This window comes from Squalius cephalus (assembly GCF_949319135.1).
Source record: "Squalius cephalus genome assembly, chromosome: 6".
NCBI classification, from domain to species: domain Eukaryota; kingdom Metazoa; phylum Chordata; class Actinopteri; order Cypriniformes; family Leuciscidae; genus Squalius; species Squalius cephalus.
In genome coordinates, this window is record NC_137127.1 from 17,491,841 (window position 1) to 17,507,257 (window position 15,417).

The 15,417-nt window shown below is 35.6% G+C and overlaps 1 protein-coding gene across 1 annotated transcript; it reads left to right on the top strand.

The window, feature by feature from the left end:
• Positions 1-308: 308 nt before the first annotated feature.
• wash1 (WAS protein family homolog 1) lies at positions 309-15,394 on the top strand. Its single transcript, XM_079874064.1, has 11 exons — positions 309-414; positions 1,151-1,291; positions 7,814-7,925; positions 10,021-10,167; positions 11,166-11,302; positions 11,406-11,541; positions 11,627-11,834; positions 12,019-12,195; positions 13,044-13,202; positions 14,505-14,573; positions 14,661-15,394. The coding sequence occupies exons 1-11, from the start codon at positions 407-409 to the stop codon at positions 14,807-14,809; spliced, it is 1,443 nt and encodes a 480-aa protein (XP_079730190.1). The 5' UTR covers positions 309-406; the 3' UTR covers positions 14,810-15,394.
• The last annotated feature ends 23 nt before the right edge of the window (positions 15,395-15,417 follow it).

Consider the following 15,417-nt stretch of genomic DNA (forward strand, 5'->3'; position numbering starts at 1 on the left):
TATTCTTATGACCAACACAAAAGGTAGCCTACAGAAAAATACAAGAGGAATGCCTCGTGAGAAAGCGAGGAATGAATAATAATTGTTATAATAATAGCAATAATAATACAATAACTAATAATAAATTAACAGTATAAGATTAAAACATATGCATTAGTCATTGTCAACATTTTAATAGCCTTTTAATAAACATTTCATTTAATCCCAACATACTGATATGTATACAGATTTTAAACTTTAAAATTTGCTTTGTTTTTATTATTTTATTATGCGTTTTCCCCTATGGTTTTCCCCCCGTTGCACGCGCCGACGTCAGGCGTCACGTGATCTGAGAGTGCGGAAGTTTTGATCCTGACAGACTCCGAGCGCCTTCAATCTTGTGAACGTTTGTGCTTTTGATATATAAATGGTCAGGTACAGTGTTCCCTCGTACTTGCATTTATTTTCATAGCAATATTTCATAGACATAGGCATCCCTTTGAGTTTCTTGCCGCTGTGTTTTTTCCACCGGAGATAGCAGCAGGAAGACTGCGTTGTGTAGATCTAATGAGAGTCATTGTTGTACAATTCAGCTGATTTTTTTAAAATAGATAACTGTTAATTGTTATTGTACACTCTTATTATTAATGGTTTTGCATTGCGACATACAGCATAACACTGTTTGTTCGACTTTATCTAGCAGCTAAACCTCTGTCCGAGTCATCATGTGACTTTCATTTGTTTAAGCCTCTGGGTTTGTTTCTGTTAAGGCTGGATCAGTGTTTCAATTTCGCTGTACTAGATTAGAGTCTTCTAGATTGGATCTAGATACGTGACCCATGTAACTGTGATGAAAGGGGGCGAAAAACACAAATCCCAGAGGATATTAAATTTGCATTTCCATCCATTGTCCATTGCAACAAAAATAGTATTGTGGGGTGCCAACTTCAGTAGCCTTTAGTATGCAGTGTATACCTGTAACACAACATATCAATTTAGCTACTGCCATGGCAAAATATAACACTATACTTACATTTTGTGTGTGTGTGTATGTGTGTGTATATAAATATATATATATATATAAAAATATATATACACACACATGCTTAAAGTGTGGTTCAGCGACATATTTAACACAGATTAAATGATTCATTGGTGTGTATATGTGTAGGATGACGCAGAAACGTTACCTGGAGGGACAGGTGTACTCTGTACCCCTCATCCAGCCAGACCTGAGGAGGGAAGAGGCTGTCCATCAGATCACTGATGCATTACAGTACCTGGAAACTATATCAACAGACATCTTTACTAGGTAAACACACATTTATTCACATTCAGTCTTAGTACATAGTGTTTTTTTCTGCAGATCACTCAGAGATTTAAAAGATCAAGGGTACACGCAAACATTGAAGGCAATATTTTTGGGTCGCCTATTCAGGTCTCAACAATACGTTTTTTCATAGTTTTTCAACATTAGCTATGTTTTCATCCTTCTATTTTTATGCACATTTTGGGGTTTCCATAAAAAACCCCACTAGATGGAAACCTCAAAATGCGCATCAATTAGGGGTGCAGCGATACACTCATGTCATGGTTCGATACAAATCACGATACTTTACGATCACAATATTTTAAAGCAAAACTTTTTTTTTTTTTATTATTATCACTAAAATAATATTAGGACCCACAAATATTCCCCATGGCATTATTATACATTATATTCAACGTTATATATAGAGTAGTTTAATGTAGTAATGTCACTAAAACTCCATAAACTTTCATTGAATGTCTGTGTTTACTTCAGTATGCACGTTTGTAAATCTGTTCATCATATAAGCCATCATGTCTCTTTAGAAGACTTGGATTTGGATTAGACTGCTTGATTTACGATGCCTTTATGACATTTTTTGGATCTTTTAGGTTTTAGGGGAATGGACTTTATGATGTACGAAAAAAGAGCCACCGTGGAAACTTATATTTTTATTACAGATATTTTGTGCAAATTTCCTAGGAAGGGACAATTTTGTTCTCTTGAACACATGGGATGGAAACACTGCATTTTTCGCATATGTTTTATATGATATTCCAGTTTTGCGCACAAGTTAATAACATTTTCACTGGCACAGCTACAAAAAATAAACATAGATTTTATGAAAAAAAAATGGTCACACTTTAGTTTAGGGTCCAATTATCACTATTAACTAACTATTAACTACAACTTTTGCCAAAAATAAACTCCTAATTACTACTTATTAATAGTTAGTAGGGTATTTAAGTTTAGGTATTGGCTAGGATTAAGGTCATGCAGAATAAGGTATTAATATGTGCTTTATAAGTACTAATAAACAGACAATATATTAGTAATATACTTGCTAATAAGCAACTAGTTAATAGTGAGAATTGGACCCTAAACTAAAGTGTTACCAAAATATTTTTGCCACATATAAAACATGTTGCTAAAAATACATTTTTTTTTGCAACGAATTTTATATGACAAAAAATAGATTTGTCTTAAAATTATATTTTAAGTTCTTTACAAAAAAATACTATAAATAATTTCTTAGTTAAATTTTAATAGCTGGGCATTATATACACTACTGTTTTTAATATTTTTATTAATCACTGATGCATTAAACTGATCAAAAGTGACAGTAAAGACATAAAGTGTCTTCTTTTCAAAGAATCATGAGAAAAAAATGCATCGTGGTTTCCACAAAAATATGAAGCAGCACAACTGTTTTCAACATTGATAATAAATGTTTCTTGAGCAGCAAATCAGCATATTAGAATGATTTCTGAAGGATCATGTGACACTGAAGACTTAAAGGGGACATATCATGCTAAATCCACTTTTTTAGCCCTTAAATGCATTTTGTTGTATATTGTGTTTAGAAGTACAGAAAAGTTTAAATTATTCTCTCCAGGTGCTTCGTTGATATCTTTATATTCTGTTTTGGCCTTATTTTTCAACCTGTTCCGATTTTTCTGTTATCTATGACGTTTTGTGAACTATTACGTCACAGTATTTGCAGCGGAACTGCCACATAAGGACATTGACTTCCAGCCCAACACTTCGAGCAATCCGCCATTTTTATTTCTCGCTGCAATTTTGTAGTCCAAGCTAAAAGATGCAGAAGTTACGAGAGGGTAAGTTAAAATGTTTGGTTGTTGGATGTAGTAACCCACACGCTTCATTACACCGTCTAATGTAGATGAACTGCTGCACTTGTGACAGGGCGCATGTTTAACTGAAAGAACGAGCAGAGAGAGAGAGACCCGGTCGCGCGCACGCACTCTCTCTCTCTTCGGAGCCAGGCGAAAGTGTAAACAAGACTTCACCGTCTCCAAACTAGACGCTGTCTTGCTCTCTCTCCCTCGCACATATTAATTAAAATAAATCGACACGGTGGTAAAAGGTCGGAAGACCAAAGTTTCATGTGTAAATACAGTAACACACCATTGCGATACATCCATATGAAGACGTTCTGCAGGTTCGTCGTCTTCATTTTCATCTCGCTCCGGCTCCGACTCTGGCTCGAACATCTAAGGCTGGCTGGACAAGTCTTCCGTTGTTGACATTTTGTTAATAACGTGTGAATAAAAAGTTTCTGTGCCGCTAGATAATCGTATCTCTGCTATCAAACTACAAAAATGGCCGAACGGGGTGGAGTTGAACCGAGTGTCACCTGGAGAGGGGGCGGGGTATGAAGTGTCTCAATTGTATTTAAAGAGACCGCACCAAAACGAGTTGCTCTCAGACGCACATCAGAAAAGGGGTAGAAAAGGGGCCTGTGGAGCTATAATAATGAGGAATTCAGACCCAAGCATTGCAGTTCCGCTTTATATAGACTACAAATGTATGATTTATATGTAAAAAGGAACGATTTAAAAGCATGATATGTCTCCTTTAAGTAGTGATGCTGTAAATTCCGCTTTGCATCACAGTATTGTGAAATAGTATTACAATTATTTGAATATTTCACATTATGACTGTTTGTACTGTATTTTTTGAATATATCAAATGCATGCAGCCTTGGTGAGCATAAGAGACTTCCTTTAAAAGCTTTTTTTTTTTAAATCGTATAGATCCCAAACTTTTGAATGGTAGTGCGACCAATTTAACTTCATGAAATCTATCACTTCATACAGTTTTGTTGGAACGGGTTCATCAAAATCTTGTATGTTGACCAGCTAGATAACTCTAGAAGGAACAACATTTCAGTGCATAAATCAGAGCAAATGATTATGAGTGCAAGGCATAAAAACACATCTTCATGATCAACAAACATAAGATTTAGTGAAAACACAGCATTGGTCCTATAAAGTAAGTGCCGTCAACAGGCCCAAAACTCCCTCACACTGGCCCCGGGCCATCCTTATTGTTGCGCCTGGCTATTGAAGGAGAGAGTGTGTTTAGACTGTGCGAAAATAACAAAAGAGAAATACAATGAAAGGTGTGTGTTTTGCATTAGATGCAGTTGTGAGGGAGTGAGTGCTCAAATATGCTAATTCCAGCTGAACATGCTGGAAAACCATCCACAGCGTTACCATGACAACATGGCACGTAGGGGTCCAGGGAACATATTTGTGTGTGTGTGTGTGTGTGGTGAAGCAGTGCGTTTCTAGGTCAGCTCTATTAAGCCTCTCCTTCCCCCCTCTCTTTTAGTCATTCTTCTGTCATTTTCCCTCCTTTTCTAATGGAGGGTCTTTTCAGACAGCATGTAGTGCCATAGGCTACAGAAGAGCGCACTTAGTAGTGATGATAGGACTGTACACATTGCACAATTATGCTCATATTCCCGCTGCATTTTGTTTGTTTTCAGGCTGGCGTACTGTAGCTACCTTATGCAATCAAGGGATCTTTTTCCCATTTGTGATGTTTGTCCACAGAAGAAGTGTAGACGAACGAAAGAGTTGTGGTCAGTGAGTTATAGTAGGTGTAATAAAAAGGCCAAGACAGATGGCATTGTCATAGAGCCAGAAGGTCAGAGTATAGGTGCTGTTTTGTCTGCAAAGCAATAGCATGCTGCAGTACACCGTGACCATTTGCTTGGCTTGTCATTCAGACCGTTGTTTGGAGAAGTTTGCTGCAGAGTTTCGCATTCATCCTGGTTGTTGCAGAATTTTAGGTGAAATTTAAGATAGACTGTGAACTAAGATTTTTCAGTGACTAATGCTGATATATAAAGGCCATAGTGGCCAGTAAATCGATTAATTGCATCTAACATAAAAGTTTTTGTTTAAATAATATATGTGTGTATATATTATTATATTTATATATATATATATATATAAATGTGTGTGTGTGTGTGTATGTATACACACCCATATGCAGTATGTATGTACAGTGCCCTCCACAATTATTGAACCCCCTGGTAAATATGATCAAAATTGGCTGTAAAAAATAAATCTGCATCGATTATCCTTGTGATCTTTCATTCAAAAAATGTGCAAAATTCTAACCTTTCATTGAAGTAAAAGAATTGAAAGTGGGGGGAAATCACATTATGAAATAAATGTTTTTCTCCAAAACACATTGGCCACAATTATTGAAACCCTTTTATTAAATACTTTTTGCAATCTCCTTTTGCCAAGATAACAGCTCTGAGTCTTCTTCTATAATGCCTGATGAGTTTGGAGAATAACTGACAAGAGATCAGAGACCATTCCTCCATACAGAATCTCTCCAGATCCTTCAGATTCCCAGATCCATGTTGGTGCTTCTCCTCTTCAGTTCAGCCCACTCATCAGGTCAGGGAACTGGGACGGTCATGGCAGAAGCTTAATTTTGTGCTCCACAACAAATTTTTGTTTTGATTTTGATGTTTGTTTTGGATCGTTGTCCTGATGGAAGATCCAACCACGGCATATTATAAGATTTCTAGCAGAAGGCGTCAGGTTTTGATTTTTTATCTGTTGATATTTGATAGAATCCACAATGCCATGTATCTGAACAAGAAGTCCAGGACCTCCAGCAGAAAAATATGCCCACAACATTAAAGATCCAATGGTATATTAAATTGTACACATGGGGTACTTTTTATCCTTGTGTTCACCAAACCCATCTAGTGTGTTTGCTGCCAAAAAGCTCTGTTTTAGTCTCATCTGACCACAGAACCCTGTGCGGTTTGAAGATCCAGTCGTGTCTGACAATTACATTTGCTGGAATTTGTTTTTGGATGAGCGAGGAGGTTTTTTTTTAAACCCTCCCAAACAACATGTGGGGATGTAGGGGTTGTTTGATAATTTTTTTTTTAGGCTTTCTGACCCTAAGACTCAACTAATCTCTGCAATTCTCCATCTGTGATCCTTGGAGAGTCTTTGGCCACTCAAACTTTCATACTCGCCGTGCATTAAGACAGTATAGACACACGTCCTTTTCCTGGCAGATTCATAACATCTTTAGTTGGTTATAACTTCTTAATTATTGCCCTGATGGTCAAAATGGGGATTTTCAATTCTTTAGCTATTGTCTTACAGCCACTTTCTAGTTTGTGATGCTCAACAATCTTTTGCTACGCATCAGAACTGTATTCTGTGGTTTTACTCATTGTGATGGATGATTAAGGGGATTTGGCCTTTGTGTTTCCTCATATTTAAACTCCTGTGAAACACGAAGTCATAGCTGGACAGTTTCATGTTCCTAGTCACCCTGGTGTACTAAAAAAGGTAAATATTAATGGGAATATACTTCAGAGATATTTTACTCGTAAAAAATTCTAGGGGTTTCAATAATTGTGGCCAACATGTTTTGGAGAAAAACATTTATTTCATAATGTGATTTCCCCCCACTTTCAATTCTTTTACTTCAATGAAAGGTTAGAATTTTGCACATTTTTTGAATGAAAGATCACAAGGATAATCGATGCAGATTTATTTTTTACAGCCAATTTTGATCATATTTACCAGGGGGTTCAATAATTGTGGAGGGCACTGTATATGTGTGTGTATATACACACACAGACACACACACACACATATATATATATATATGTATATATAAATATAATAATTATATACACATAAATATAAACAAAAGCTTTTTTTTTTAAATGTGATTAATCGCGATAAATTGTTTTGACAGCACTAATATATACTGTGTGTGTGTGTGTATATATATATAATTACTATTATTACTTTTTTTAAAGAATACTTTTTTATGTTCACTGAGGCTGCATTATTCTGTTCAAAAATACAGTTAAAATAGTAAAATTTAAATATTACTATTTAAAATTAAAACATAATATTTTTGTGGAAACAATTATATATATTTTTTCCTTTGAATACTAGAAAGTTCAAAAGAACAGCATTTATTTTATATAGAAATACTTTACATTATAAAACTATAACATTATAAAACAACATTATAAAAGTCTTTATTTGAAGCATGCTTGATAAATAAGTGTTAATTTCTTCAAACTTTTAAACGGTAGTGTTTATATTTGTATATAACATATATACTGTTTTATTAATTAACAATGCACTTGTACCTTACCGCTTATAGCAAATTAAAGCTAAATTTATTCTTAATGCAGTATTTACATAGATTTCACTCAGAAATACTTGATAAACAGAATATATTTAATTATTTGACAAGACCATAGTAAGACTGAAAATTGAATTTTTGAAATTGAAATTATCAGTGTTGAATGTACAAATAGTTAAATATCAGTCAAACACACTGGTTTAAAGTGGATTCATTGCAAAACAGTTTCAATCAACAACATATTAGTTCAGAATTGAATTTCAGGTTACACTTTGGTGAAGTTCTGATCTAAATATGTCAACACCTGTATTCTGCAGACATTTTTTTGACTTGGTTTGGCTTTGACAGGGTCTCTCAGAGCGTGGAGAAGAACCGTGCACACCTTCAGACCGTCACAGACCGGATCAAATTGGCTCAGGCTAGAGTCCAGAAGATCAAAGGAAGCAAGAAAGCCACAAAGGTGATGCAGATGATTCAGACACAGTGTCTGAGGACACAGGACACAGTGTAGAAAAATAAACGTATTCTGCAAGAAGTGTCTGGAGCAGCATGTGAATATGCATACATGTAGGCTAATGGTGTCAGCGTTGGTGTAGGAAGTTAGGACCCAAATGCAGAGATGCACTTCAGTGCTCTTTATTTCGAAAAAAACACCAAGGCATCCAGTAGAGTGGGGCTTGAGCACAAGGCTGGGTGCAGGACACAACAAGGCTTGCAACAGGATAGCACACATAGCCCTATTTGGACGGTAATTGTTTCTCATGGGGTCGTAAGGTATTTTCAACATTTACAGGGGTTAGTCTGTGATTTTATTGCCATCCGAATCCAGAATGTCAGTGTTTTTCTCCCACCACCCGGGTAAAAATCCCCGGCCAAATTACCTACTGTTTTGCCATCCGAATCCACATCTTGAGTTTACAAGAAGAGATCACTTCAAAATTCACTGTTTAATTCCTTTTTACACTGCCGAGCACCGTACGTACGATGTACAGTTTTATTACTGAAATGCTGTAAAGTATTTACAAGAACAATATTTCACCACAGCTCCACCTCAGCGAACAAAAAAGAGAAAGAGAAAAAAGCACTGAAAGATTACATGTATTTTCAGTCATCTTTAGTCAGATGCATTTACATTGTGACTGTGCCTCAGATTCAGTCAACTCTATCTGTGTCTGTGAAGGGGTGAACCAAATGGCCCATACAGACATTGAAAGAAACAACATTGCTCAGAGTAAATTGCAGTGTGGATCAATCTCCTGTGGGAGGTCCTAACAGTTTTCAATTGAATATAGCCCTTTTGTCTTCATGTTTAAAGTTCTGTCACACAGACAGAACTTTGGGTTAAGATTATTGAAGGACGGCATGCTAACATCGCTGCTGAAGAGCTGCTACACTACAAACCTTCAATAAATTCCTCTCCCCACACGAATTCTGGTTAAACGTACTTATTTTATGTATTAGAGAAATCTACTACATTGGCGAGCCACCCAAACAACCGCTCGGCCAAATACAGCTAAATCTAACAAAGCACGTAAACATTTGAAAGGGGCCGATATTGTGGCAGCAATATATGATAAAATTGTTAAATATGTAGGCTATTATACACAACATTAAAAATACAAACCTAGCAGCTTTTTTTTTTTTTTTTACCTCATGCAAATAAGAGGCTGCATTATCTTGTTTCTGCTAATTTCCATATTTTTAAAATGAGATAAAATGCAAGGATATAAAAACCATTTTGAATATACTGTACGTGCTTCTAGCTTTCTATTAATAAAAATGAGATTTAAATAATAAATAGAACAAATAGAACCCTATTATTAAATTAAATACAAATTTATTTGTATTATTCCAAGCATAAGACATTTTATTTACAGCAGACAATCATGCGATTCGCAGTTCGCAGGATTACAAAACTCGCTCCTCCACCATCAATAAATGGCCAGTTTTATCACTGAGGAGCCATGCAAGTTTTCTTTTTACAGACGTCCACTTGAGAAACAATTACCGTCCGACAACGACAACAAAGACAGAGCACACAGGGAGAATAAATAGGGGAGCGAACAAGGAGGTGGGGCAACTGAACCTATAATCAGGTAACAAGTGTGGCTGGTTAAGACAATGAACAGGAGAGCACGTGGCAGATAGAAACAAACATGACAACATGCTCACAATGACAAGACAATAGGGGTGTCAGAGCTCTGTCACCAAACCAAGAATAAACAGACCCAAGTGACAGAACCCTGACTAATGGTTAAAACAGTGAAAATTACAAAACCTATTTTGCAAAACCAACAAAAACATTGTTTATATTAAGAAAATAGAGCTTATTTATTTAGAGGATATTATTTTTATGACAATTAAGCACATTTACCCCCACATTCTCCTTACTACATTATTATAATACAAATTTAACAACTTTATCTGTTGTGCACTTTGATCTTTAAAACTTTACATTCACAAAGAGCCTTATTACACACTGCATGAAAGGTAATATTTGAAAAAGCATAATAGGGGCGTTTTAAATGGGTTATATGTTTGATGTGTTTGTGTAGGTGTTCTCCAGTGCCAAATACCCCGCTCCAGAAAAACTGCAGGATTATTCTTCCATCTTTACGGGTGCAGTTGATCCCGCATCCCAAAAGCGGCCTCGCTTTAAAGTTCAGAGCAAACTCCGCCCACTGGATGACAAGTCCTTACAGGTGAAACAAATTTGACAAACATGACAATGACTTCCTGTCATGCTCACTTTGCAGAGTATATGGATCATATATATATATATATATATATATATATATATATATATATATATATATATATACATATATTTTTTAAATATGTGGAAATTAATGGACATAAGCTAGCATTTTGTCTTTATTTTTATATATACTTTTAGATTGTAATGCATTATTGTAAAGACTTACGTTTACATATTAAAGTCTGCAGTTCATAATTATTTCCCTTGTATAATTTAATGGAGTTTTCAACAACAACAAAAATCTGACATAAAGAGGGGAAGTGAACTCTTTCATTTTTTTCATTTGATTGTTTTATTTAACTACATTTTAAAATATGGATTGAATATGTTTTAAATATGTAGATTCATTTGTACATTTAAAAAGTGATTTATTTTTTTTATTTCCAAAAATCATGGTAACAGAATTGATATTATAATACTATATCAACTCTGTTGCCATGATTTTTATGACACTTACAAGTAAAATTTCAGATGAGAATTTCAGACTCGGTGTGCAAGGACCTTTAAGCTTATTTTAATTTGTTTTAAAATGTAGTTAAAATCATAAATTATTCAATTACTTTTTAAATTAAAACATAAATGGAAATATTTAAAACTTTATTCAATGCATGTTTTAAAATTTAATTAAATAAATCAATAAAATATTCAATTAAAAATAATTTTGCATTTTGAAAAAAACATTTTCCAATTGTTTTTTAATAAAAAATGTATACATCGAGTTAAAAATACCAATGGACAGTTCACTTGTGTAGGCAATAATCAACCACACAAGCACGTAACAGTTGTTAAATGAAAAATTAAAGATATTTGTTTCAGCATTAAATTCCTTGTAGTTTCACAACCTTGAGCGCTAGGTTTGTAACGTCAAATCACAGTGTAAAACTCTCAACACAAATTTATGTTACAATGATTCATGAAATGACCAACAAATGTGTTTCATAGGAGAAGTTGATGTATTTGCCAGTGTGCGTAAACACTAAGAAGCACTCTGAGGATGAGACCGAGGAGGGTTTGGGAAGTCTGCCGAGAAATGTCAACTCAGTCAGCTCCTTATTGCTGTTCAACACAACGGAGAACCTGTGAGTACACACACACCTACACATATTGACTGAATGCTGCACAGGCGATGCAACCTTATTAACGCTCATATAATCATCGCTATGTGTGTTTGTGTATTCTCAGCTATAAGAAATATGTGTTTCTCGACCCTCTGGCGGGCGCTGTAACTAAAACACACACCACGTTAGAGACGGAAAAGGAAGATAAACCGTTTGATGCACCGCTGTCGATCACCAAGAGAGAGCAGCTAGAAAGACAGGTTGTTCAGTCACACCTATAATAAGGCAATAAACTGACAACAGGATGCAAGCTTAGCTGATGTCTCTTTCACGCTTTCTTCTCAGACCGCAGAGAATTATTTCTATGTGCCAGACCTGGGGCAAGTGCCGGAGATCGATGTGCCGTCTTACCTGCCTGACCTGCCCGGCATCGCCGATGACCTCATGTACAGCGCTGACCTCGGCCCAGGGTTCGCACCATCCGTTCCTGCCAGCAACAGCATCCCTGAACTTCCCTCGTTTGGCACAGAGCATGATGAATCTAGTGGATCCGGTGGGATCATTATTAACATTCTTTTTTGACAGATTTTAAACTTAAAGAGGTCATATTATAAGAAAAAAAATGTAAATAAATTATATTTATTTTTTATATTATTGTTTATATTTTTATAGTAAGACCCCTATGTTTTCCTTCATAGTCTAAACATTTTTTTGAATACTTGTTTTGTTTTTTTAAGACTCTCATTTTAGACTTGAGGCTCCGCCCCCTCCGCCGCCTCCACCCCCTCCTCCACCAGAGCCAGCCCAGGTATTGGCCCCGCCCCCTGGAACTTCTCCAGCCCCGCCCCCTCCACCCCCGCCTCCACCTATCACACCAGAATACACTGTCACATCAAGCCAAGCCACTCCCACAAGTAAGATTCATTTTCATTGTATTTTTCATCATTTTATTGTTATTGCTTGAGGCAAACCGACTGTGATGATGTCATGGCAATATTGAATTGCTATTGGTCTACTTTCTTTCAACTTTTTTTAGACTGCAAAGATGGTTGAAGGGATAGTTTTATCAAAATGTATTAATTTACATGTTGTTCCAAAAACCTGAATGAGTTTCTTTCTTCTGTTGAACACAAAATAAGATATTTTAAAGAATGTTGGTAACCAGAGAGCTGACTAGTATTTTTTTTCCTACTATGGAAGTCAATGGGTGCCGTCAACTGTGTGGTAATGACAACATTTTAATTTTTGGGTGAACTATCACTTTAAGTGTTCAAAACCTAAACCTATTAAAAAACATGACTTTAATATTTCTGCCTTCTGCCCACAAACAACAAAAACAATATTTTTTTGTCCATATAACTACCATTGAATGTTTGTTTGTTTTTTAAATCTTTTTGAACGATGTTTCTTATGCTCACCAAGACTGCATTTATTTGATCAAAATTACAGTAAAAACAGTAATATTGTGAAATATTATTACAGTTTCAAACAATTGTTTTCTATGTTATTATATTTTAAAATGTAATTTATTCCTGTGATACAAGGCTGAATTTTCAGCATCATTACTCATGATCCTGGTCACATGATCCTTCAGAAATCATTCTAATATGCTGATTTTCTGCTCAAGAAACATTTCTTATTATCATCAATGTTGAAAGCAGTTGTGCTGCTTAATATTTTGATGGAAATTTTTTTATGGTAGTGTATGTCATTTTAATGGTAGTGTATGTCAAACACATTCTTTTGTGTTTATGTTTACAAGGTGTGATGAAAGGCGCCCCTACTGAGGTGGTAAAGCCGTCGGACGGACGAGCAAGCCTGCTGGAGTCGATCCGAAACGCCGGCGGTATCGGCAAAGCAAACCTCCGAAATGTGAAGGGCCGCAAGATGGAGAAGAAGAAACAGAAGGAACAAGAGCAAGGTCAGACGCCACCAGTGTTTACACTCTGTGCTAAAAGTAGGCCGAGCATACTGTCAAACATAGTCAATTAGAGGGTGTTAACATTAGCTAAACTGTAATTTGAATAAGAACTTGTTAGTAGTGTTTGCTAAGGCGAGCATAAAAAATCCTATGGTACCCAAGCCGAGACATGGGTCAGTAAGAAACCACCTAGTAATCGCATAGGTACATCCTGGCAACCACCCAGAATATATGTAAAAATGTACTTGCAATTAATTAGCAAGATCAATATAATAAGTGTACAAGAGTATTCTTTTTTTTTAAACGAGGAATTCATTGTTTCAGTATCACTGATGTGGTATTTGGAAAGGTCAAAAGAGACATTTACTTTCATTAAATCTGCCCTATTAAGCCTTTTTAAATCTGCTTGACATTTTCTCTGAAATCGACTGGCTCTTGACTCACAAAGTCTCAGATTTTTAAGACAAGTTCTTCATTGATATAGTGTCATTGGATAAACTGTATGGTATTTTGAATTAGTCATCTCTGAGAGGTAATTACTAATGATTTAGGACTTGGTTGAGAATAAATGCCACGGTTAAGATTTGAGAGAACATAATTTAATATTCTTTACTACTTGTTATTCTCCTGAAATATGGACTGTTTAATGCAGAAAATAACAGGCATTTTTTGGAAACTGCTTTTCTTTCTTTTGAGGAACACTCACTCTATTTTTGTTTCAATGAAAGTTAATGAGTCTCTGAAAAGGTCAAAAAAGCACAATAAAAGTGATCCGTATGACTTATGCGCGATATACACTACTGTTCAAAAGTTTGTGGGTGGTCAGATTTTTCATTTGAAAAGGTTTTTTATGCTCACCAAGGCTGCATTTATTTGAACAAAATTACATAAAAACAGTAATATTGTGAAATATTATAACAATTTTAAATACATTTGAATATTTTAAATGTAATTTAGTCCTGTAATGTCAGCTAAATTTCCAGCATAATTACTCCAGTATTCAGTGTCACATGATCCTTCATAAATCATTCTAATATGCTGATTTGTTGCCCAAGAAACATTTATTATTATCAGTGTTGAAAATAGTTGTGCTGCTTCATATTTTGTAGAAAGTATTTTTAGGATTTTTTTTTTTTTTTTTTCAGGATTCTTTGAATAGAAAGTTTACATAATTTAAAAGAACATAATTTATTTGAAATAAATATTTTGTAACATGAATGTCTTTACAGTCACCAAGTCTTAAGTTCTTTCCTTCTTAAATTTTTTCCTGTAACTTAAACTAGCAATCATCTTTTTTTCCAGTTGGTGCAGCGGTCAGCGGTGGAGACCTGATGTCGGACCTCTTCAATAAATTGGCCTTACGCAGGAAAGGTGCGTTTGAAACCTTCATTTTAGTGCCTCAATGTCTGTGTTTTCATGCAGCCTGATGCTTGTTTTCCCCTTGTGAATATTTGACAGGTATCTCTGGCAAGGTTCCAGGGGCTGGAGACTCATCTGAAGCACCTGCCAGCTCCGGCGGAGCGTTCGCCAGGATGTCAGATGTGATCCCGCCCCTTCCTGCGCCGCAGCAACCGGCCGCAGACGATGAGGATGACTGGGAGGCGTAACCATGGCGACCCAAGGTTGAGTGGGAAACTCAAGTCGGGAGTTGAAATCCTCAAAGACAAGAGTCTGCAAATATTGTCTCTCCAAGGAGAGCTATGGAGTGTTAAGTGAGACATTTTGTCACTTGTTTTGTAACCTCAAGGTCAGTGAATGAACAAAAGAAGATGTGTTCTAAATGTCATTAAAACCCTTAGAGCCAGAGAGATTATATTATGAAAGTCAACATGCCATCTAAATTCAACAGTGCAATTTATTCCATATATATATATATATAATCTTTCATCAAGTTCCTCTAGTTCTGAAATGACTTTCCTTTTCATCTGATGTCATCTAGGCCACACAAGCAATTGGTTAATGTTAACCAGTTTCACTCAGAAATCTGACATTATGGTTGTTTTATGTTGACTTTACTTAATCACACTTTTTGATGAACATTTTTCACTTCTCATGCACATTCAAAACAAGGTGACAATGAAGTTGATGGTGAATCATATTCCATTAAGGAAGAAACGAATGTATATAAAAACTGTTTTACATGCACTAAAACATTTGTAGCTTTAGTACAGAAAAATAAACTCTAATCTACTATAATTGTTTTAGCCCATATGAA

Excerpts from the sequence above, each read along its gene's own strand:
- wash1 (XM_079874064.1), top strand. Across the intron at positions 1,292-7,813 it reads TCAACAGACATCTTTACTAG|GGTCTCTCAGAGCGTGGAGA; the intron begins GTAAACACACAT and ends TGGCTTTGACAG. Across the intron at positions 13,203-14,504 it reads ACAGAAGGAACAAGAGCAAG|TTGGTGCAGCGGTCAGCGGT; the intron begins GTCAGACGCCAC and ends CTTTTTTTCCAG.